Source organism: Perca fluviatilis, chromosome 5, assembly GCF_010015445.1.
Source record: "Perca fluviatilis chromosome 5, GENO_Pfluv_1.0, whole genome shotgun sequence".
In the NCBI taxonomy this organism is placed as follows: Eukaryota; Metazoa; Chordata; class Actinopteri; order Perciformes; family Percidae; genus Perca; species Perca fluviatilis.
This window is the reverse complement of record NC_053116.1, coordinates 13,473,794-13,499,823: the sequence shown is the minus strand read 5'-3', so window position 1 is coordinate 13,499,823 and position 26,030 is coordinate 13,473,794. Positions and strand designations below refer to the sequence as shown.

The 26,030-nt window shown below is 39.8% G+C and overlaps 1 protein-coding gene across 2 annotated transcripts; it reads right to left on the bottom strand.

Moving 5' to 3' along the window:
- Positions 1–381: 381 nt before the first annotated feature.
- LOC120558357 (chemokine-like protein TAFA-1) lies at positions 382–25,558 on the bottom strand. Of its 2 annotated transcripts, none has more exons than XM_039799318.1 (6): positions 25,125–25,558; positions 23,691–23,835; positions 2,956–3,096; positions 1,700–1,824; positions 1,423–1,509; positions 382–1,262 (listed from the first exon to the last, which is right to left on the bottom strand). In XM_039799318.1, the coding sequence occupies exons 2-5, from the start codon at positions 23,830–23,832 to the stop codon at positions 1,477–1,479; spliced, it is 441 nt and encodes a 146-aa protein (XP_039655252.1). In that variant the 5' UTR covers positions 23,833–23,835; positions 25,125–25,558; the 3' UTR covers positions 382–1,262; positions 1,423–1,476. The 2 variants fall into 2 exon arrangements, with proteins under 2 accessions (XP_039655252.1, XP_039655251.1); XM_039799317.1 differs by having other exon boundaries at positions 23,691–23,832.
- Between the last annotated feature and the right edge of the window lie 472 nt (positions 25,559–26,030).

Below are 26,030 nucleotides of genomic sequence, written 5' to 3'. Positions count from 1 at the left end.
GAGGTTAATATCGGGGAAAAGAACGCTCTCTATAGTCTGACCCATTATTTTTTTAATTTTTAAGTTTATTTAACAGGGACCACGTATAATAATCGTGAAGTTCAATTTTTGAAATGTCATGCATTATACAGAGATATACAGTATCTAAAAGCTCATTTTTATCCCGTCTCTGGGCAGCATTATAAAATACGAGTACCAGGATACATGGTATTAACAGGGCCATTGTGTAGCTCTCTTTGGGAAAAGTTATTTCCCAGAACGTCAAACTCTCCGGTTTGAAAGCAGTGGTTTGGCTACTTCAGCAGCAGGTGTATTCAGATTACTTTGAGTGCTTGTAACTGATACCTGTAAGGTTCAGTGGCAAGGATGCGCTGACATTAGTTACAGGAACAATGACTTTAATGAAATTTCAGCACATATCAATAGATGGCTTCATCTGTACAATATCATCATTTGAATGATTTGACACAAATAAGGCATTTCAAGTCTCGAAAACCCTACCGGTATCACATTTTTGGTGAATCAATCGGTTTCAGGGTAGCTGACACGTCACCAAGTTTGACAGGTAAAGCCATTGAAGAGGTGATCATAGGCTCCCAAGTACCAAACAAACAAAATGGTAAAATGTACAGTGTTGAGACACACAAGCTGTATTTTGTAAAAACATCTCCCTCACAATGCATCTGTTTTATCTTTACATTACATCATCAAACTTTGGCTGTGTTGGGTTTTAAGGGTAACAAGAGGGAAGATCAAGACCGCATTCAGGGACTCGAATGATAATTTTTCACCACCACCATAGATAAAGTTCATGTACACAAGGAAGGACAAACAACGTATGTACAATATTTCTTTTCCTCTTGCAATATTAAAAAAATAAAAAATAAAAACCTGAGGGCTGTCAACTACTGTACTTGCTCATCCCATGTCCTTTGTTGTATTTCTCTCCTTTTTGGCGCTTTGTATTGAACATTTGTCTCACGATGTATCAGCAAGGACGTCAGACGCTCTCCAGATTAATCCAAATGCACAGACATTCACGTTCCATCTCAAAGTCGGAAAGAAAAGATGGAAAATATATTCATTACAAGGTTATGATGAAGTTCCCCGCGGGCTTCTTGAAGTGTCAGTATTTTCAGTAGCCTTGAGCAGGATGTGGTTGATGTATTCTACATGTTTTTACACTTTAATCTGAGAAGTGTTCACATTTCATAAAGCAACAATAGGTTCATTGTCTTTGTGATAATTGGTCCTGTGACAGTCTGAAACGAGAAGGAAAGACATAGGCCTATTTAAGATGTGAACATCACAGAAACGGATATGAATTGAGTGTTTCCTCCTGTGCTGACAAAGCTTAGCAAATAAGACAGTTGAGAGAAATTAATTAGCATACGGCGGTGTCCCAGTATAAATGAGGCTAACCTGCAGATTAACCTTTTCCACCAGAGGCGTTCCTTGCATCCTTTCAGCAAAGTGTTAATATGTAGATGTTGTGTATGGCTGAGTGTTCTGTCAAGAAAAAGAAGAAGGAAATGGAGGGGTTAGACTGTGCTGTTAACAAGTCAATTTGCAGTGGAATTAAATCCTGATAACTAGGCTGTTTTGTTGATGCCACAGCAAGTGTCAATGCGCTGTACATTTCTCTCCCACTCTTCTGCTAAAATGTCTTCTTTCCCGCGGTCAAGAGACGTTATCTTACCCTTGTGGTTTTGATCTTGTTGCCGGCGTAACACATCCAGCCTGAGTTGTCAGGGAGCGTCTTGCATTCCTCCCCCTCCAGGCAAGGCTCCATCTCACACCACCACTTCCCAATTACTATGGATGCTACAGGCAACAAAGACAAGAGAAATGGTGATGCAGGTGCCTTTCACCCTAACAGAGTGCAAAACCAGATAGCACAGCCCCGCACTTTGCAGATAGATTGCAATTAGGCTGGGGTGTCTAATCCTTATCATCAAATGTGTAATGTCAGAGGAGGCAGTAAGTAAGTTGGCTGTATGTGTTGCATGTATATGCTTCAGATATCCTTTTACAGTGCAAAACTGTTATACACTGCTATTATAATACAGTTTCTTTATTAGATGGTTATACATGAATGCAGTGGGTGGAACTGAGGCTTTTTATTGCGTGAGTGGATCGGTAGGTGTGACTGTGACTTGACGTGACTTTATTGCATGCCGTCAGGAGAGAAAATTGCCTTAAATACAGGGTAAGTAGACAGTAAATGGTTTGTAATGTGTGACAGAGGAAAGAAATCTGTCAGAGCTGACATCGAGCAACCTCATATTCCCTCAGTTTGCTCAGAGATTTCAGTAATATTTGCAAAAGGATTTAAGATAAAAGCTGCAGGTGAGAGGTTTTCTTCAAGCCATTATATGTTTTAGTTGTGTCAGACCTGAGCGCCAATCCATTTCTTGCAAGGGATTGAGTCTGTGTAGCAGACATTTGTCAAAGCATGTCTAAAACCATCCTGAAATATCTACAAGGTACCTACGTATGTAATCAAGATCCTCTCTCCTCTCCTTTGCATTTTGCTATTCTTTATTTCTTTTCTCTTCCCTCAGGTGTGCTACATTCAGCTGTTTGACTGTTGGCGTAAAGCTTACTCCTGCAGATACCTTCTGCCGTCTGACAGCAACAGAATTTGGATGTGACATTATCCCAGTTAGTGTTAATCTAATCTGGGACAAGGCATTGCATGGGTGACTTAGGCTTTCATTAGGAACAAATCTCTGTATCTTTTCAAAACATATAGCAGTTTTGTCTGTCAGGATTTTTGTTTTGTTTTGTGTAATACAGTGCGTGTTTAGTTGAATTATATCTAAAAATCTTTCTTTTACTGCATGTATGAATGTAGCTTGCATTCAAAACAAAAGTTTTTTCCCCCTCATGCAACCTTTGGACAGCATTTTAGTAAAACCTAATCATTTTTTCTTTAGCTGTTAAAATACTCACCGTCGACACACGAAGGTCTGTTTCTGGTGGTTCCAGCCACCTTCCCCGGCAGACAAGAACACTTGACCGTCTGTGACCGCTCCTCAATACGATTCTTATTACAGCATCGGTGAGCAGCAACTACTTCACATGTGCCCCCCTCTGATGAGAAAAAAAAAAAAAAAAAAGACCACAATCTATATTAAGTCAGCATCTCCAGGGTGATCAAACAGAGCTTCTGAACATAGTACATCTGAACATCTCACTGTGTGAACATTTATGGCTACACATAGACTGCCATCAGTGGTGGAAAGTAACTTAGTACATTTACTCGAGGACTGTACTTAAGAATTTATATTTTACAGTACTTTACACTTCTATTTCACTGCATTTTAGAAAGAAATATTGTATTTTTTTACTACGATTGGTCAATAATTAGTGGGGATTGCGAGAAAATTAATTGCAATTGCGAGGATTTTCTGCTTTCTTCTGTTCTGTATGATTGGACTGCTGGTTGGACAGAAAAGACACATTTGAAGATGTCATATTGTTTTTTGAGACATTTTCTAAACCAAACAATTAATTGAAAAAATAACTGACAGAGTAATTGTTAATTGCAGACTAGTCTCGCTTTGTCAGACCTTCCTCCACAGCTCTGGGGAGGAGGTTCTGGCTAGTCCACACAGCATTTTGGGATGTCGTGCAACAGAAAACTCAGATTGGACACATAGTCTAGCTAGCTGTCTGGATTTACCCTGCAGAGATCTGAGGTGCAATTAACCCTAGTCCTCATAAATCCAATAAAATTCCAACACAAAGAAAGCAAAAGGTGACGGACAACCGGCTGAAAGTAGAGACATCCGGCGGAATTTCCGGCGGCAACGGAGCAATCCTGGAAGTGGAACGTCACAGATATAGACTACTTGCAGGCCTACATTAAATGAATCCGGCAACTGTTACTGTTAATAGTTACTTTTGAGATTAAGAAATAACATACGATAACCTTATAAAATGCATTGTTAAAGATCAAACTAGTTGTTTCCAACTTTTTTGGCTTGAAACCCCTTCATTATAAAGCCGTGGTTGTGGCCCCTTGTCCTGTTTCAGATGAGTTGTTAACAGTTCCATTAAAGAGACATTAAATTTCTCTAGTTTAATTTAAATACCTCTTCATATTTTCCAATATTTAAAAAAAGGCATAGACAAGTCCAAAGAATTAGATTTTCTCCTTTACTTTTACTTATATTTTGAATGAAAGACATTTTACAGTACTATTACCTTTACCTAAATCAAATATCTGAATACATCTTCCACTATTGACTATCATATCCATGTTTCTGCTTATAATTTTGAATACTTTTTAAAATATCTTACTGGCATGTTCAGTATCTCCTGCAATGTCAGGAACTCTTTATATTCATAGGTTTATTTATTGCGGAAAAATAACTGTAAAACATTACACTTTTTCCCGTAAACAAGATTAATTGTGCTTTACACTCTTTGAGCAAACAAGACCCCTGCAGCTTGTTGAATGTTGATGACGAGATGTGTGAGAGCAGGCAGAGAAAAATACTCTATTCGCAGGAGAGGCCAGCTTCAGGGTTATCATGAATATGAACACTGGCTCCACCATGCAATTATCACCAAGCCTCTGGCTTTACCCTGAAGGCTAAGAGGACTGGACTGAATGGACTCGACCCATCTCAACCACTGCCCCCCCACCGACCCTCCAGCAGCGCTCAGATTCTCTACATAAGAGTTTGGCAGCAAAGGACCATCTGACAATTACACCCGTCAGTATGACAAAAGATCAAGGATGTTGTAGAGAGGACGAGCAGAGAGAGGGGGAAAAGTAGCTAGTATTTTGCAATCAAAGTGATTTGAAGTAATGTTTGACAATGAACTGTGGGTTTGTGAACTGTTCACATGAACATGGCTAGATTTGCATATATCACTTTACTACATTTCAATATTTGGGTTTGTGAGGCCCTCGTGATGCTGACCAGTTCCTTAGAAGCAGGAATGCAGCATCTTAGGAGAAGTTAGAACAGTGCACAGCATCGAATCACTGCAGCTCAGTCAATCATATTTCAATCAATATAAAAAAGCCAAGTGGTGACATTATTTAGCCCTTACTTCAACATTCCCTATAAGCATTTAGAAGCAGCATATACACATTAATAAAATGCTATAACATTGCTGTTAGAAGATATAAAGATAATCACTATTTTTTTATGGCAATTACTATAATGCCTCCTTTTATAGCTCGTATACCATGAAGCATCAATTGCTGGTGTACAAATGGATAATTACTGCTTGACACAATATAACATAGTTGTAATCATATATAATATATGTAAACTAAAAGAAGTGGTTGATTAATTGATGAGTTGAAAATGAATCTGCAGCAATTGATACTCAATCATTTCAATTTTTTAATAAGGCGAAAATACGAAATATTTTCTTTTTCCAGTTTCTTAAATGTGAGGATTTGGGGGTTTTCTGTGTTTTATAAATCTAAATTAAATATCTTTGGGATTTGAGTAACACTTTACTTTAACCCCCTTCTAATTTAGTATCTTTAAGCAATACAAAAAAATTGGTCTATGCACAATATATAACATGGGCACGTAAGTGGGAGAAGTTATAATTGTTGAAAAATACTGTATATAAATGAACATTTGCGTACAACTACAATACGATGCATTGTAAAACAGTTAATACATGTTTATATACTGCTTTTTAATGCTTAATAAGGTACGTTAATGTAAAGTGTTACCATGTGGTGGTTGTTGATCTGATAAAACAAGACATTTTTTTAAAGATTATTTAGGCCTTTATTTTTATGGGACAGATGAAGACATGAAAGGGGAGAGAGAGGGGGAATGACGTGCAGCGAAGGAGTAAACCTCTATATATGGGCACATGCTCTACCAGGTGAGCTGGTAGAGCATGACATTTGAAGATAAAAAGATTAAAAGAAAAAAAGAAGTATATGTATATATTCAGTATTTATTTAATGCTTAAAAATGCTAAATGGGGGCTAAAATGAAGTGTTAATTAATTTTGTAATCCCAAATCTTGGGATTACAATAGTGTGGATGCATCAATTTTTAGATTTACGGGGGAAAAAAATGCTTGCCATTGTGGAGATTGTTGCTTTACATAGAAAATGTGTTCCGCCCACAATTTTAAAACAGCAAAACTAAGCCATAAAGTATCTTAAATTAAAAGAGAGAGAGAGAGACAGAGTGGTGTGTCAGATTTTGGATATAATTGAATCATCATGTGAGATCCTGTGGGGATTAACCAACAGGGCCCTACCTGACCTGTTGGAGAGAAGTAGATCAGTGGGCTCATATCACACTTGATTCTCTCCGTTCTACCCATAGATATAGAACAATATCTATGGTTCTACCCAGCCTGGTCTCACAGAATTCCATGAAATGAGCACAAACTGTTACCAGCGCATTACGTGGTGGTGGCACGGAATGTGTGAAAATTCCATGTGGCCACCACGGAAAACAATACCAATGTAAAGTCAATGAGAAGATGACGTAGCATTAAGAGCGACTACGGTAGTGAGTAGTAAGAAAGCCCAAAAATCCGCGTAAGGAGGTTGGTTGGGGTGGTGTATGGGTCAAACACAGGACTTTCACCCAGGAAACCAGGGATCATGTCCCGCGTATTACATTTCCTAAACCGAACTGTCGCTTTCTTCTTTTACTAAACTCAACCATCCCGCTCTTCTTTTACTAAACTCAACCGTCCCGTTCTTCTTTTACTAAACTCAACCGTCCCGTTCTTCTTTTTCTAAACTCGACCATCCCGTTCTTCTTTTTCTAAACTCGACCATCCCGTTCTTCTTTTTCTAAACTCGACCGTCCCGTTCTTCTTTTTCTAAACTCGACCGTCCCGTTCTTCTTTTTCTAAACTCGACCGTCCCGTTCTTCTTTTTCTAAACTCGACCGTCCCGTTCTTCTTTTTCTAAACTCGACCGTCCCGTTCTTCTTTTTCTAAACTCGACCGTCCCGTTCTTCTTTTTCTAAACTCGACCGTCCCGTTCTTCTTTTTCTAAACTCAACCGTCCCGTTCTTCTTTTTCTAAACTCAACCGTCCCGTTCTTCTTTTTCTAAACTCAACCGTCCCGTTCTTCTTTTTCTAAACTCGACCGTCCCGTTCTTCTTTTTCTAAACTCGACCGTCCCGTTCTTCTTTTTCTAAACTCGACCATCCCGTTCTTCTTTTTCTAAACTTCGACCGTCCCGTTCTTCCTTTTTCTAAACTTCGACCGTCCCGTTCTTCTTTTTCTAAACTCGACCGTCCCGTTCTTCTTTTTTCTAACTTCGACCGTCCCGTTCTTCTTTTTCTAAACTTCGACCGTCCCGTTCTTCTTTTTCGAACTATCGACCGTCCGTTCTTCTTTTTCTAAACTCGACCGTCCCGTTCTTCTTTTTCTAAACTCGACCGTCCCGTTCTTCTTTTTCTAAACTCGACCGTCCCGTTCTTCTTTTTCTAAACTCGACCGTCCCGTTCTTCTTTTTCTAAACTCGACCGTCCCGCTCTTCTTTTTCTAAACTCGACCGTCCCGTTCTTCTTTTTCTAAACTCAACGTCCCGTTGTTGTCCCGTGTCCCGTTATTGTTTTCCTAAACTCACCCATCCCGTTGTCCCGCCACAACCTTTTCCTTAACTTAAGGGACTGTGTTCATTTCGCGGAATTCTTCCGTGGGCCCATCGCAGAATTTTTAGCGATTCCGTGAAACTGCCACAGATTTTGAATTAAGGAGCTGTGAGATTGGTTCCACCACATTGCGTTATAAAAAAAAATTAAAAAAATCATCTCCTGGTATATCCATAAAACTTCAAGAGTAGTCAGAATCAGATCATGATAAACTTAGTGGCAGTTCATTTGGGATTCAGTGTTACTGAGGAGCGGATATGTGCACTAGTGTCAAGGTGTTGATTGGATAAGACAGTTTTAAGTAACAAAATGAATAGCCAAATTTCAATACAAGAGAAGGAAACAAATTAAGAAAGCATGTCTTTTCCCCGCTTCTTGCCAAGACTGTTGAGTTTCTTGGGGTTATCATGACTCCTGGCGCTGTGTTTCAGAAAACATCAACAGCCTTTGGTCTAACTGAAAAATATCCAGATCTTGTATGTGGACTGGGAGAATGTTTGCCTGCTGCCTGATGCGCTCAACAAAAGGGCATGTCTGCACAATGTTAATCTTGATGTACCAGTGGAAGCAGTGGGGCATCATTTGGAAACAACAGCCCACAGGGGTTTGTTCTTCTTAATGCATCTCCTTAATTGCGTAAGACAGCCCTAGATTTCCTCTTTGATCTATTAAAAACACACTACGCAACAGAATTAACTTGCATTGCTTGTCGCTAGCAAAGAATCGAGATCCTCCTATATTTGGAAATCATCACCTCCGAAGAAAACATTAAAATCAAATAAAAATGCAAATCAGTGTGGTATTGCTAGCTCGCAGGTGTACTGGTTGTCTTTTTTTAAACAAAAGCAAAGCAACGCTTCAAGTTCACTCATGGTTTCAGCCTGCAAGTACAACACGCTGCATGCTCCGAGACCCCGTCTTTGCATTATAAATGTTTCAGAGGGAGCTGGAGAGTAACATGGCTGGAGATGAAAGCTCTCATCTGGAGCCATGCAAGGGTATAATTGTTTTCTGTATTTCCATTTCCCCCCATAATCAGTGACAAAGTCAGTCTCCCAAATGACAGCTTCAGAGTGTGTGTGTGTGTGTGTGTGTGTGTGTGTGTGTGTGTGTGTGTGTGTGTGTGTGTGTGTGTGTGTGTGTGTGTGTGTGTGTGTGTGTGTGTGTGTGTGATTGTGTTGTCTCTCCAGCAGCATTTTGATTGACAGGGAACAGGGTCAAACAAAATGATCATTCGTGGGGTCAGAAGTCACACAGAAGCAGAGGGTCTCAACTGGACCTGACCTTTTTTTTTATTATTTCCATGCTCTGCGCTCTTGCCTCTTTATTACTCTGAGCCGAGAAACAAGAGGGACTGTCAGGAAACAAGGTGAGCACTTACAATCTGTTCCCAACTGGGCACAGCTCATTTTCCAGCCTGAAAGAGCTGAAAAAGTCATAACTTAGTACTGTATGAGGGGAAGGTTCTGTCGTGGTTTCTGGGATGATTTGTTCCTGGTGTTGGTTTTATGTTGATTTATTTCCTCTGCTGAGACTTCTTTTGCTTGTCTGTTCTGGCTTTGGAGAAAACAAGTTCCTCCCCCACACTGAATTTAGTCTTCAAGTCCATGGTCACTAGTACTTTAACAATTTGGCCTTTCTAAAGTTGTGTCTTACAACTCTGTGCTGCATGGCTTATGTCTATCATGTCATTTCCCCATTTTACTAACTTGTACTGCATCTTTAATATTTGATCAAAATCTCCATCATGATTGTTGTATTTTATGTCAATCAAAGTCTCATTGCTTATTGCCGCTCTGCATATTTATAAAAATGGCTATGATCAATTATGACAATTAATATTGATTAATGTGCGTTATCCTTGTAAGTAAATAAATAAATGAAATGAAAATGTTCCGTTCTCGGTCTTGTCTGCACTCGTTTTGACTTAGTCACTTTTTTCCAAGACTAAGAAATTAAAGTTCTCTGACCATGGGCCTCTTGGATTATACACTTACAGATGTCTTGTCCAATTTTTATAAATTATTAATATAGCAAAGTAACGCACACTAGCCTAGAAATCTAGACGCCCCCTAGCAGCAGCAAATTTCATTTGCAGCCAGGGGGGTCTAGGCACTCTCCGTTGGCTTGCGAGTTGGAAAAACCAAACTCTGGTCAGGCCAATCACATCGTGTATAGAGTCAGTGGGCGGGCTTATGGCTGCTGCTCCTGGGAACAGTCTTCTGGAAGACTTGGAGTGAAGCTTTTCTTTGAGAAAAGAACAAAGAACGGCACTGAAGTCATTCTTAAAAAAGGAAGATGTGTTCGGAGTTTTGCTGACCGGATACGGCAAAAGTTTTAAAGTTTAATCTATCAACTAGCTTCGCTACCTTCTTCGTTGCTCTGCCTGGTTGTAGCGCTGTCCTATTGCGTGCAGAGGGAATTTGAAAGACAACCGTTTATGCCGCCCCTCGGATTGAGCCCTGCCAATGGTGAGTTCCCAGACCCAACATCTTGATGTGGCTTGTCAGGCTAAACGCACACCAAAGTTGTAGCGAGGTGCTGATCACTGAAGGTAGACTTGAAAGTAGGAAAAAAATGTCACAAATTCTGTCTTCATTTGCATTTCTCTTTCATTCAGATGATGTTTTGGGCCTCAGGCCTTCTTCAAGATTGATCGATTGTTGATCTTGAAGAAGGCCTGAGGGCCGAAACGTCATCTGAATAAAAAAGAAGTATGGAGTATTAGTATGGAGTCAGAATGTGCAATACATTTTTTTTTTTATCTTCTTCCATTTTTAAGAATTAAAATGAATTCAACATCGGTGTCTTCTTAATAATTAGCCACATTAAATTGTATGTACTTTGGAAAGCGCTTGTTCATTCAAAACATACAAAAGCACATGCTAAACTACATCATTGTTTTTTCATTTTGTTTTCTATAATTTAATTTAAATAAAAAAAAACAGTTCCCAATATGGGTCAAACTCCAAAAACACTGGATCCTACACCTATCATAATGCAATTTGATAGCATATTTCATTAGATCCACCACTGCCTCCTAAATACTCACTTATTTCAATCTCCACACCTCTAGCTGGTAATGCTTAGTCAGAGGCATAGAATAGAATGGAAAAACCAGACAGACTGAAACATTGGGTCAAAATGAATCCAGAATAAATCTTAATTGAGCTTTTTTTTCATGGTGTGATATTAAAGTTAAGGCTTAAAAGTTATACTTCACGTTATTATACAAGTGACAAAATAAAATGCACATTTTTGGGAAATACAAGTAGACATTCAACCCATGCTCCTATTTCAAGGTCCCATGGCATGAAAATTTCACTTTATGAGTTTTTTAACATTAATATGAGTTCTCCCCAGCCTGTCTATGGTCCCCCAGTGGCTAGAAATGGTGATAGGTGTAATCCGAGGTCAGATGGACCGAGCTGGAATCTTGCTCCTTATGAGGTCATAAGGAGCAAAGTGGCAGTTGGTCAAGGCCACACCCCCACCCTCCACCTTGCCCCCCCCCCCTCTCCTCCTCAATAGCTACAGACACAGAATGGCACATACTAACTGTACGTACACACCGCCGCCGACTTGAGCTGCAAAGAAGCTCTGGCTGCCCTGTCAAGGATGCTTGTCAAAAAGTACGGGAGAGCTTTTTGACGCTTTAGCCACTCTGATGTGGTAGCATTCTTCGATCATGTTCAACACACATTGAAGAAAAAGCACAAGCGGCTACTGCACGGCCAATACATTGACACTAGAAACCTTTTATAAATTACATATATAAGGACAGAATTTGTATTGTTTGTTGGTCGCAGCGGTGTCTGTTAGCAGTTAACTCGCTCGTTAGCCGCTGAACCGCAGCAGAATGCAGGCAGAACGAGCAGCCGCCAGCTGTTGATCCGTGCAGGACTTCACTGCGAGCGGACTGTTTAGAGACGAGGTGACCGGCAGGTAACGTTAACTGGTACCTATACGCAAACAACGTCCTATCATAAATGATAGGGAACCCAGCAACGGCATTTATGAGCTTTTTCTCCATTTTCACGCAACTAATGTTTTGGTAGGAACGAAAGTTTCCATCGTATGTTTCTCCGGAATCAGCCAGCGCGAAGGATGTCTATATTCCGATTGGTTGCTGGCGTTTGCCGCTGAACCGCATCATAGCTCATTACCATAAAGTTGACATACTTTACAACTTTCGGAGTGACGCTCTGGTCGCTCAAAACGCCTAAAACGCAACGCCGACAGATTTGCCGCTCCTTGCAGCTGAGAGAAGCCAGCTTCCATTGAAAATGAATAACTTCTGGTAACTTTAGAAGCTCAAGTCGGCGGCGGTGTGTACGTACAGTAAGGAAAGCTCATTGTGGGACTGACTCTAGTAGCTGTAATTCTGCATCAATGCTGAATTTCGGGAAAGAGACTTTTCGGGAAAGATATTATTAGGGGACCACTAAGGTCTATATAAAAGCATCCAAAGAGTACCATTTCATGGGACCTTTAACAAGACAACCAATCCTTTGATGTGAAACTATCTCTATGATTCTTTTTTTCTATCTTTGGAAAAGCTCCAGAGTTGGTACAGTAAGACACGAGAGTCTGACAGCTTGCTATAGTGTCACATGATTAGACAGGCCTGCTATTGAGATACGTTCTTCAGTCTTTGCCTTGGAGACAATCTCACCGCAAAGTTTGTTTGTGATACTTCTACTTTTACTTAAGGCGGTGGGCTCCTTCCAAGTCTGCATTTACAATTCATATTATTATTAATGTTGGTGGTGGAATGGAACCGAGTATATTTATTCAAGAACTTGAGTACAATTTGAGGTACTTTTGAGACTTTCCATTTCATGATACTTGATGCTTTTACTCCACAACATTTCAGAGGAAAATATTATATTTTGTACTCCAGTACATTCATTTAAGAGCTCTAGTTACTAGTTAATTAAGATATTTAATACCAAACTTATGATTACCTTTTAAAATTATGTTGCATTTGTTCCCTATAAAATGATGCTTCATATCTGGTCATTTTAGTCTATATTTGAGTACTTGCCCTCTTAATTTTACTTTCAGCGCAAATCAATTTGTTTCAAGTATTTGCTGAAATCAAGTCTTATTTTTCATAATTCTAGTGCAGTGACGTGCATTGTATGTCTTCCACCACTGGACGTCCAAAGCACTTTAAAGACTTCTCTTCCATGTAGGCTTTAGGTCATTTCATTTTTACATTTATTTTAGCATCTACAAGTGCAATTCAGCTGGCCAGGCGATTCATCTGCTGATAAAGATAATGCAATATGATTAAAAGTTCTAGAACTCCAGCTACTAAACGGGCGTGTTGGTGAGAATGATTTCATAACTACATCCCTGCTGTATATTTAACCTGTAGAAAAACAATCATTTGAATTGTAAATGCAGAATTAGAAGGAGGACTCAGCCTTAAAAATAGAATATTACAAAAAATCCAAGGCCAAGAATGAATAGCTTACCTCAATAACAGGCATGTCTGATGACTTTGAAAAGCTAAGTGAGACAGTGTGCGGGAGTTCTTCTCATTGTTTTTAAGATTGCAATTTCTACCAACCAACTGTCACACATTGCAGAGTGCAGTGCAGAGATTTCTTTCAAAATATTTTGGAGGATCACTGTCTAATGTTCTCATCATGTGACACTATAGCAAGCTGTCCGACTCTCCTGTCTTACTGTACCAACTCTGGAGCTTTTCCAAAGTTAAAACAGAATCAGTCAACATTATCAGCTTCAAATCAAAGGATTGATTGCCTTGTTGTATTGGAACATGGGTTGTATGTCTACTTGTGTTATCCAAAAATGTGTACATTATCTTGTCTCTTGTATAATGACGTGAAGTTTATTATATTTGAGCCCAAACTTTAATATCACAACAAAAGAAATATGGAAAAAACCTCAATTAGGATTAATTCTGGACTCATCTGGACCCTATTTTGCAGTTTGGGTGGGTCTTATAAGCTATTCTATTCTACTCTATTCTTTGCCTAACACAACGTGGCTTGTTTTATGTCTGCAAATCAAGATGTTACAGTGTGTTGGCAGTTACTGTAAAATAAATTGACTAGTGAGAGTAAAATGGCTGTAACCTAACAAACCCTCTGGCATGCTGCACAACTTCTCACAGAGGGATTTGCTTTGTTCAAGTCTACCAAATGGAAATTTGTCAGAGCACTTAACTGTAATGCTATTATCTACACAAATGACAACACCTGGCATCAGCAGTGTCTCAGCTGCTGGGTGGGGAGCGAGTGCCATCGAGTCGACGGTCTCTGGCACAATGAGTCACGCTGGAAGCCAATAACACTGCATCAGAATCCAAGGAGTTATGGACAGCAAGCTTGGATGAAGGCAAATGCTGTCAAATCATGCATGACATGAACGCGTAGCGCCAAATCTGAATTCCTACGGATCTGCGGTTCTGCCTGCCTAATGAATGTGAGCACAGTTCATGTGGGACCTGTAAATGCTTCTTCAAATGTGATGTAACAGCCATTGTGCAGGCAAAAGTGGTCAGTCTATCTCAATAGAAATGTCAGTGTGCAATAAGTATGCAATGACTCGCTGTCTACTGTAATGAGCCCAGACTGTGGGGTTGTCTCTGGAGACGCTAATAGCAAGTATACCGTCTGAATGGCAACACTCCTCTACCATGTGTTCCAGGCATTTGACACCGGTGTGTACATAAAACAATACTCTACACAATTTATAGAGAGATTCTGAACATCTATCATTTGGGTAAAATCTAATAATCCAAGTGAAATATGTGAATTCAACTAATATAGCCTATGACTGAAAGAATAGCAGCGAGGTAAGTTATTGTTACACTCAATATAAAAACCAAATGGAAAGCCTAAGGGACTCAATTTAGCAGGTAACCCGTCTCTCTGGGACTTTGGATTCCGGTGATTGGCAGCCAGTGGCACTATTTGTACACCCTGTGCCGAGTGTGCATGCTCACACACATTTAAGTGCCACGTGGAAATATAACTGATAACTATGTGACATCTGAATACCAGTAGCTCCCTAAAGGCTCAGAGTCCATGTCACATGTACATCCCTGCAAACTCAGAGTCCTTAAAACCTGAGGTGATTATTTTATATCTAAAATTCATTAACAAACAACAGCAGGCCCTGACTTCCAAACCACAGCAGTCCGTGTTTTAGAGCAGCATGCCTGTCACCTTTTAATGGGAAATGCATCCAAGGTGACCCATAATAGGCTCCACTTTCTCTGTGCATGCTCTCCGCAGACATCCAAGCCAGCAGGCTACAGCATTTCTGTTGCTGACAGGAAATGGGACCGCCAGATTAGAGAATGTCAAATTAATGCAGATTGAAGACAGTGAGAGGCACAAAACATGTGACTGCATGGTGTCAAATTGAGTGACTTCTTTCTTCCCTGCCTCCTGTGAAAACATCTAAAGTCCCCGTAGTACTGCTGTTATTCTAGACATAAATGGTGGTGTGAAAGTGAGTGACATATTGCTTGATAAACTGCGAGGAAAATTTGTTTCCAGCTGAAGAAAATGCAGAGGACTTATGTGTCGGTGTAAATGATTACACAACGCTAGAGTAAACCTGAGAATTCAAAACGTTTTTGAGAATTAACAGCATTTGGGCAAAAGCTTCAGGAAGTAAAGTTGTTGTAAACAGTTTTTGTTTTATTCAACAAAGATGTGATTGTGTGTTTGTAGGAGAAAGTGCATGTGCTTGCTGGAGAGAGGCATCAATTTACAAAACTACCAATTCTTTAAAAAAATCACTGTCCATGACATATAAAAGCATAAAAGTCTTGAAATATGGCTGACAGTTTTGACATTGTGTCACACAAGGGGGCTGTAAGATTGGTCCTGTGCAGTGGGCCAAAGATGGGTGATACTTTATTGAAATGCAGAATGAATACTTACAGAACAGAGCAGAGCTGGTGTTGTTTTAAGATCCATGAAAACTGCACGGAACAGAGGAAGCAGCAAGTAGTAGGGAACGGGTTTCGCATTTGCATGTGAGCCACGAAGGCTGCCGTCTCTGTTGTCACACACAACACAAGCCCAGGACGCCTAAATACTATTCAGACTCTCAACGAGTTGGATCCGCACAAGAAAAACGCCTGTGGTTATTTGTTTTTTATAGTGGAGATGTGTGGCTTGTTGAGCATGACAGCGATATACTGTACAACAGCAATCACACAGCAGCTTTCATGTCCATTAAACACATAGAAACAAAGGCGCTCTGTTTACGCTATCCTCTTCTAACACACATTCACTTATGAGGTTTTTTTTTTAAACAGAAAAATAACTGTAAGAACATGTCTTCTGTCAGTGAGATGTCATTCATTTTTAAATGTCGAGCTGTTCCCGTCCTTCGTTCTGGTCCTTTTCTAGCATATTTCTTTAGATCTCCTGCTCTGATGAAAGACTTGCATTCAGAAGAAAGAAAAGGAAACCGAGATAGAGCCGAGTCAGGGAGTTTTTAGAGAACAGCTGCTAGCCTCTGATGTGACTGCTGGCCTTCTCACTGCCAGCCAGACGATCTACACAGGGTGCCAATGTGCCTGCAACATGTAAGCCGTGTATTAATACATACTGCAAAGGCCAAATGACCTTTAGTGCTGTATGATGTATTCTGAGGGGTCGACAGTGATGACTACAGAACACCTGCAAGCTGATAATGGGTAGAAATTGGCGGCGAGGGTTGTTTACTTATTCAGTATGATGCAACAGAGCAGATTATGTCACAGAATCAACAATTTAATCACATTTTACTGCAGTTAAGAAAGGTATAGAACATTTGTAGCTGTATGGTGTGATATACTCGGCACCTATACAACATGTTTAAATGGTAGATATGGTTATACTGACTGCCTTATTAAATAGTGTTCAATTACTGGAGACAGTATCAGATCATAATAGGAATCTTTAAATGGTATGAGGCTTTTTTATTGTAATTTCATTTCATCTAGAGAGGCAGGAAGTATTTGTCAATCCTTCCATCATGTTCTTCATATTTGATGAAATATATTTTCCCACTTTTGTCGCCCATTTTCACACATGCATGCTCCAGTCTTTCCAGGAAAGGTAATTGGATCTGTGGTGTAAATATGCCAGAAGACTTATGACACACCAAGGAGATATTAGAACAGGAAAAAAATAACTGAAATCTGCAATAGAGCCTGATAAACCCAATATTAATTACTTTGCTTATTTCTCATACCACCCTCCCCCTTGAAAACAATTAGTAAGTTGAGATGCTTCTTTTCCGTTTAATGAGGTATAAGTAGCGAAAGTGAATTTCATATTCCTGCCAAGCATTTAAAATTGCCTAGTGAAACCACAATGGCATGATCATTTGATCATTTCATATGGCAATGCCATATGAAATGATCTCTCAAGCATCATTCCCATTCTGCAAAAAGTATTTATTTCGTTGAGGAAATCAGAAATGAGGAAATGAAGTCCCATTTTCAATTTTTATACAAATACAGGGGATGAATTAATAGACATAGTTTGTCTTCACACTGATGCCATTTGGGGTTAGTAGGGTATTAGTCACATGAAATTGCTCAGAATTTACAGACCCAGTTTTAACTAGATTTAAATAAACAATGTGTCTCACAAGTGGGTCACCAAATCTTCAAAATCACATCTTAATCTTACCACGAATGGCCAACACTGAAGTGACAAAAACCCTGTTCGTCGTCTAAAGAGCAGGGAGAGCCGGAGGACTGCCACACCTTGAAAATCCTCCACAATGAAAAAAGCCAGAGAGGGACAAAAACACGCTGTGACAAACTTGTTCCATCGCTCCATATAATGTGGGTTAACAGGAAAAGTAGGCAGCAGGGTAGCATTTCGCCTTGGCAGGGAGCGTATTTGCTGGAACAATCCTCAGTACACAAAAGACAAGAAGGTCTGAACTCCCTTATATAATATTAACAAACAGTGGGGACGCAAATTTATCATTAGTTTAACAGTAGTTTTTGTTTCATGCGGAAAATGTTGAATTAAAGAGGAGCAGAGCTCACACATGAACCCACACAGGCTTGTGCAACCACAGCCATCAGCAATTACTGTGAAGTGTGGTGATGGTTGGATCCTTTCCATTGTTAGGGCTTGTTTTGAGTCTATGGCATGGGAACAAAAAATCAAAGAGGTTGGATTGTTTGTTTATGGTATTAATAGGGAAATTTGACGTTGTGTCATTGTGTCGGGCACAACATCTACTGTAGACTGTTGTCCTGTAACTCAGGGGGTGTAAGGGTGTGACTCCAATTAGGGTAACCCAAGACTGAAAATATTCCAGGTATGGTGCTGTAAAGTGCTTTGGATTTGAGATGTGCACTTTCCTATCATTGTTTCATGACAGAACGTTCTTCTAGTAACACGCGATGACTTCTTGCTTCAGCACAGAATTTTTTTTGTTTGTTTGTTTGTTTTACGCCCCCTGGCGTTTGCAGAATACTGCAATAGAGAACACGTCGAGCATGAAAGCCTGTGTGCACTCATAACTCCATCTGTGGAAGCCCCTGCCATGGTGTATTGCGCAAGCATAAACAAAGCTTTTGTATAATGGATGTATTACTGTACGGGCCTACGGGGTACAGGCTCAGGGCCCCTGGACCAGAACCTCAGTATGAAGTGACTGTTAACATTTCTTATTGAAAAGTCACTCAAACTCGCTCCAAAGAGACATGAAACAACCCTAAAAAAGAAAAGCACAACAAAGACAAAGAGATGTGAAATAACTAAAAAGAGACACAAAACTACTAAAGAGAGAAGAAAAAAGACTAAACAGAGGCCCCGAAAGACCCCAAAGTGACGCAAAATGACTACAAAGCATGTCCTGCAGGAGGTGGTTTAGGTAAAAGGTACCCCCCACACCCCCTCTCCCCTCATTCAAAGGTTTCTAAACCTTCCGCTGGTCTAATGCAGAGGCACAATTCACAGTAATGAAACATTAACACTAATTACACCTAACATCATCATCATTACACATTTATCAATGTGAAAAATGAATGTAATGCATGAACTCTGTTAAGAAGCCACTCATTTACTTTCAGCTACAGATAGTTCTAAATGTTCTGCAGGCTCAATTACTTACCAGAACATTGTTCAATATGATATATATGATATATTTTTTTTGTGCAGTTTGCACACAACAAAAATAACAGTATCTGTAATAGCTAAGCTTTGCTTTGGACTATTTCTGGATTAAAGCAAGCTGAACGCTTTTTTCAGGACTCAGGGTTTAAGAGTCAACTATCCTTCAGCTATGTCAGCTGTCACAACAACATATTTAGAAAACTGCTGCTAACCACTAAACAGAACAAGGGTCTTAAAATCTTGCTAATGACCCCAAGAGGATGCTCTGCTTCTTTTATCCAACGGAGCAAAGTGGTTTGAAACGATCAACTAATAATACCATTCTGAGGCAATATGTGTTTTGCAGTTATTAAAAAGCCACCGTCTCTTACAAGCCTCCTTTATGTGCAGTCATGATTATTTCTTTTGGCCAGGGGCTGCAATTTATGGTAGCAGTGCTCTAACAAAAATGCACTTCTTAATTTGGGTTGTAACAGTATATTCCCCATTAGCTGTTTAGAATAGGACATTTGGTTTAGTACACAAAGTGTTTTAGTTCACTCAATCCTCTATGTGATCCAAATAATTGCAGGCTTATTATAATAATACACCCTACTTACAGTTTACATCTTACAAATTGCAGAACATTTACTCAAAAGTCTGAATCCCATCCATAAGAATTTGGAAGTGTGTCAGTGGTTGACTAGCCCAGCTGATGCTGTTTAATGTTGACATGTTTTAACTTTTAAAAGCACACCTCATCTCCTTTGAGACCTTACGTCCCGGCTGTTTCTCAAACTATTTGTTTTTGACAATTCTCTTGGGTCAGAATGTTGAAATAGTTGGAAATCCTTATTTGTAGCCGTGCTTTTGTAGCCGTGCTAGCAGCAAGGCTGTATGGATAGCAATGTCGCATGTTGGTTGGTCGGTCCACCACTTTGGTCCAGACTGAAATATCTGAAATGTCCAACAACTATTGGATGGATTGTCATGTTATTTTGTAAAGACAGTCATTGTGTTTCGACGATGAAGCCTAAATACTTTGGTGATCCCATGAATTTTAATCTAGCACCACCATGAGGTTGGCATTTGTGGATTTTGCTGCAACTGAACTAATGCTGCAACATGTAGCTGATGCATTTAGCTCAAAGCACAGAGCATCGCATAAGACTCTTAGTCTTGTTATAATATTTTATATCTGAGCAATATTTACAAGCTACATTTTTTTAGTTTGTGTTAAATAAGTAATGGGCCCAACGTATGTATGAATATTTGGAAAAACACAACACTATTGTAAATAAAATGGAAAGAAATGTTATTTTTCCCACTGTACCATAAACAACCCTGACCTCAACACTGCGAAACAGATCGAGCTGTGAACTGTTTCTGTTGTGAACACCCCTTTTATTAATGCTTGGGGATTCTGGCTAAGGCAAGAAACAGCTGGTGTAGTCTTAAGAGAGAAAGCTGGCTAATTAATTAAGCTGTGGGCCACAGAAATTCATTTTGCATATAAGCGTTGTGACCACAAACCATAGCCCCTGCACAGAATTGGCTCAAAGACTTCAATTAAACATGCTGTTTAAACAAATATCCACAAGCTTATGGAGCTCTCTCTTATGAATAATTCATAGCCTGGATAAGGGAATAAATGAGAAATACTGAAATATGTAAAACCTATTTGTAGCTGTGAGCATACAGTAATAATTAGGGCACTGATTGTCCTTAGATTCATTTCCTTAAGAATATATTTTGCTTTCAGGGCTAACCATGAATGAAATGACACAAATAGTTAATTTCTAGTAAAAATATATGATACAACACCGGCAAAGTAAACAATCTTTGCCTTTCAACTTTGAAGGCTATAGAGGAAGTTTCTGGTGTTTTTACAGGGTGGTCAGGGGCCCCTTCGACGTCACAGTGGCATTTGTATCAACATCAAAACAAAGTGGGTTCGCTGAGCTCCAGATGTGGAGAGGCCTCGGGCTGAGACTGCACGCCACTTCCTGCTGGCACTGCAGTGGAGCAGCAATGACTCTAGTGAGAGCATGGTTGAGAGGAGGTCTCGGGGAGGGGTGAAGGAAGATGTATGTCAAAATAATGTGCCTCCAGGATGCATTATATAAGGCTATTAAATTGTCAGTGTCTAAAACAGTACATAGCGGATACAACCTTTGTTTGTGACAGCCGAAAATCCATTTTTCATGTTTGTTTCATTGTGAGCTTTGCCAGCGAGTGGTTTCTTTTGTTGGAGTGCACTGAAAGAAAAAAAAAAAAAAGCTCTGATCCTCTACTCCTCATTAAAGCTCCTGAAAGGGAGACATGAGGGATTTAAATGGTATTTTCACTCTGTAAAGTAATGGAACTATAGGAGCACTCCATATTCTGGAAGATAGCTGATATTGAAGTTGCTTAACATTGAAATAACATGTTGTTGAAAAGGTACATCTTTAAGAGGGACTGACAGAACTGAGGAGGGAGGGTAACTATAGCTGCTATAGAGGACTATCATGAGGAAGACAGAGGAATGGCTATCACACCGCGTAAAGTATTTATGGCTTAAGTCTGAATACATTGTATTATACAGTGGATACTTACAAGTGAGTTACTTCTGCATGCTCTGAATATCTTATCGCGGTATGATCGTTCACTCACAGCTACACATTTTTACAGCAAGCGCCAGGTAAGAGATTATCCTCACAGTGTTAAGAATTGATGACCTTTCAGTGATGAACACGTTGACCTCAGGCAGCCGCTATCTGCTCTTTGTCCTACTCTCCTTCTATCACCTGCACGATCAATGGCATGATTTTCTCCACAGGAAATTGACTGCTGCTCAACATATTCAACGCACCTTTGTTCTCTCTGCAGGGAGCACATATTTCAGTCTTTACTAAATATCATACAAGAGCTGAGATGTTACGCCTGAAACAAATGTGATTTGCCACAGCTGCAACGCATATTTCATTGTTTTCAGTAGCTGGACTAAGTTTTAAAATCGATGCAAGTGGGAGGTTATTTTTTTGTCTAGCAATCCAACGTTTTAGACGAGGAACATTCTCCTTCTGCAGTTTCCTCTGGACATGTTCAGGGGTCGAGAAACGCATGACCCCAAAAGCAGCATCTCTGCCCGCCACTTTACAGATGCATGACAAACACAATCTGTTCTCTTTTGTGCTCAGTTCACGCTCTTTGCACCAAATAAATACAGCACCTGATGAATCATACTGCAGAGAGCAACACTGCCTGTACCAGGAAGGCAGAAAACCGCCGTAAGCATATCTAAGAGAGTGGCAGGCAGCAATCTGTAAGTAGAGCTGTAGGGTGGAAAGATGGCTTCCTTGTCCGAATCACTGAGCACACACAGGCACCTACTCAAGGGTCATCCATCTAATGGACTTCTGGACACACATTCTTTGCAACAAGGCTGTCAAAATCTTGTTGCACAAGTGCAATATTTGCTTATAAGCTGTGAGAAGAAATTATCACTGAGAACACATTTGGAGTGAGTAATAGAATGCTGATAAATCTGTAATCTTCCTGTCTCTATGCTTTTTCACGCTACAGGTGGTTTTATTCACAACTAGTAATTTATCTAGAGTTTGTGTGTGTTGACAGGGTCTGAACATCAGGTCACAATTTAGCTGTTCCCAAAGTCACTTGTGATTGACTTGGTTTTCTAAACAACATCCCCCCAATAGATTTAAATTTCTATTGGCAAGGACACAACTGATCTTTCGGCCTCTGTAATCTCGATTTCCGCTGGTAATACCAGTCACCGTGAACTTGTGGCATTTCGCTGCCTTTGATGATTGGCCCAATGGTCTGCAACCAATGGCCTTCTTGCCACCAATTCATGACCCGTCAACCCCAATCGTCCCACCAATCCAACAGGCACACAACACATAGCACAGAACAAATGTCCCAGTGTCAGAATCAATCCAGACAGGCTTCCCATCCTCCTCTCATAAAACTGGCATCTCATTTATCCAGGAGTGAGGACTAGCCATACTATGGTAAATGGAATGACAGGGTATTTACACTTTTAGTGGCAGAGGGTCCTAAAGGATTTGAATTGTTCGCTTTCAACTCATTTTCTCCAAAGAGCTACCTGAATGCGCATTTGAAATATTAATTCCATTTCCCTTTTGGTGACATGAGACCACTTTCTAGAAGATATCTTATTTTGCGAGTGTATTTTTCTCTTTTTGAAAAAATTGTTCTCCTCCAATACACATGTGCAGACGTGAGTAATGAAATGAATGTGTAGGAACAGGAAATCTTCTGACTCACAATATTGAGAGTATTGAAAGGACCCCTTGCTGATATGCTTGAGGTGCACTGGCGCATAGAGGAAATAACAGACACCAAGGACCTGCACGCTCATGCAGCTACTTCTCCCTTTGAAGTTCTGACAGCATTCGGCTTCCTCTCCTCTGTTGAATCCTGAGATCATAATTATTTACCATAACCATGGCACGCATCCGCCTGATGAAAACAAAAGTTTGACCGCAATGATTCGGTCATATTCTATTCAGTTCAATTTCACAGCGACCGCAGTCGCACAGATCAAATTGAGAAGGAGCAGTGTAGCATGAATATCAACTATAATAGCTCAAGACGGAAAGTGCAAAGGCATTCATATCTTTGTGATATTCAGAGCAGATATATTCATGCTATCAAGGCCAAATGTTAACGTTAAACAGTCACTGTACAATGTGCTTGCTAAGTAATTGGTTGTTCGTCCAAGCTTAACCAATAATATATCAATGAATGTACCGACTGGAAATATAAACCCAGAGCAAAAAAGTAATTTTGTCAGAGCATGTGACAATCTAATTAAACACATGAGCAACCACACCCGGGATGCTACAGTAACAACAGTAACAGAAAACATTTGATTCTCATTTTTGGTGTTTTTTTTTTTTTTTAAAGAAATCTCTAGTGTAGAGAAAGGCTCTGGAGAACTCACCAATCATGTGGATGGTGGTTCGTCCAGGCCTCGTCCCATGATGCTGTTGGATGGTGTCGTAGAAAGTGGCCTGACACAGCTGAATGGCAGTCACGCTGACCCAGAGGTACAGGCAGAGCAGCCAGGACATGACAGGACACATCTGCTAAGGACAGGTGCACAGGTGGAGTCAATACAAAATACATTATGTTCTCAACCTATGACCTTAACCCTCCCCCCCTGCAACAAGCACACACACACACACACACACACACACACACACACACACACACACTTCCAGATTTCTGAGCAAAAATGTTGCAGTTATTAATACCAAATACATTTCTTTCAATTTTTCATGATTTTGTACAAGCACTCCGGTCTATAATTGCCCTTAATGCACCTCAGTGGAGTCTTTTAGTCATCGGAATTTATCATTAACATGATTATATAAGTATGACTTCTTCACTGTTTCGTCTTCCTAGTTCACCCTGTCTTGTCCCTGAGCCACAACGCTGCAAATGTGGAGTGATCCCTGGGGAGTTTTTCCCATGCAGCAGAGATTTCCCCTGACAGGCTGACTCCCTTCAACTCCTGAGCTGTGCTCCTGCCTCAAAACCTAAATCAAACTTAAAGATAGATAAGATTTTGCAAGCAGCTGGCTGCCAAGGCTCTTCTGTATCTGTCAGAATAATGTGACAGTGACACAGCAGTAATAGGAATCAAAAACCTTGTAATGTTTCACCATGCTGTTTAGATAAGAAAAAGAAAAGAAAAAAACAACAGCGAGCAATTCTCCTGGCCATAGGAGAAGGGTGGCTGTGAAGGAAATCTATGAAGGAGAAAATACAAAACATTTCAGCCTTGAAATCACTTCACACCAGTTTTATTCACAGCAGCAAACTGCCAAAAAGCAATAGCTTGTTTACCCTTTTTTTTTCTTTTTAAATATCATAGCATATTTATAAGATTATGAGATAATTTGGAATCAATTATTTAGGATATCATTTAAACATGATTTTTTTTCAAGTCCCTAAAAACTTTTTTTTCAACCTTAGGAAGAAAAATTATGTGTTGCATCAATTAGTACTATTAACGTCATAAAATAAGTGCATTCTCCAGATTGTACTTAGTGAAATACTTTTCAGCCCTTTCACATGTTCATTGGGTTTTTAAGCATCCAAAGTAGCAATAAAACAGTTCAGAAAATAGCTGAATAAACATCTTAAATAAAATTGCCATTCTCAGTATAATCAATATTAAATCATATGGAATAAGATGAAAGAAAAATGCATTTTGTTCTTCTCAACAATGTGCCATAAAATACAATTATGTGCGCACATTTCACACTTTAATACAAACACATTGTTATGGTAAATATGGTAAATAAAGCTAAAGCCTCCTGACAATGACATGATTTATTTTTTGCCTAGAGTAGAAAGAAGAAAATCTTACCTGAGCAATCCAACAAAGAGTGTATAAATATCTCAACAGAATGACATAAATCCATCCATAATGCTGCTCATATTGATACCATCCAATAACTGAATTTAGCTTGAGGAGAGAACTCCACTGACTCTGCCTCCCTGCTCCACACTTTGATAGCAACAGTCCAGTGATTCAGAAATGACCGTCAAGCCGGCGTCAGGAAACAGATTTACAGCTCTTTCAATTCCACCTTTGAAATGTCACAGCTTCCCCTTGAGGAACTGCTCCCACTGACACTGAATTCATTTGCCCCTTCGCATTTATAGGCACGTGCAGAGTGCTCCTTAATTAACTGTTGTAGAAGCTCTTCTTTCAGCGTCTGCATCCTTCCAGTGAGAGGCAGCCTGTGAGCAGCGGCTCTCTCTGAGTCCCCCCTTCAGCGAGCACTAAGAAACAAATGTTCCCGTACAGCCTGGCTGTTTGTAAAGACTGTATCACATGTCTTAAAGCCAGACTGCCTCTGGATTAGATTGGCATAGTGGGACTCCACCTGATCATATGCTTCTGAAAAATGCAAATCAGGGAAACTGGCACCACTCACTTCGCTGTGACCACATGATTAACAATTATTTACATTTAGAATGGATTTCTTTTTCTCCTGAGGGAACATTTCCTTTTATTTCTTTTCCTTTTTTGTCGCCAGTTTCTACTCTGCCCTACATAAAGAGAACTAAGTACATGCTTAATCTTTTCTAAATGATTTAAAGTTATTCCAAGAAACTTAACAAGAAAAGGATATTATATTACCCAATGTGAGCATGTGAGAAGAGAAAGACATAAACCCTGACGTCCTTAGCTTACCATTGTTTTGTTAAAGGAAGGTGCAAAAAAGAAACTTTGGAAAGAATATATTTTAACAAGCTGAGCAGAAAG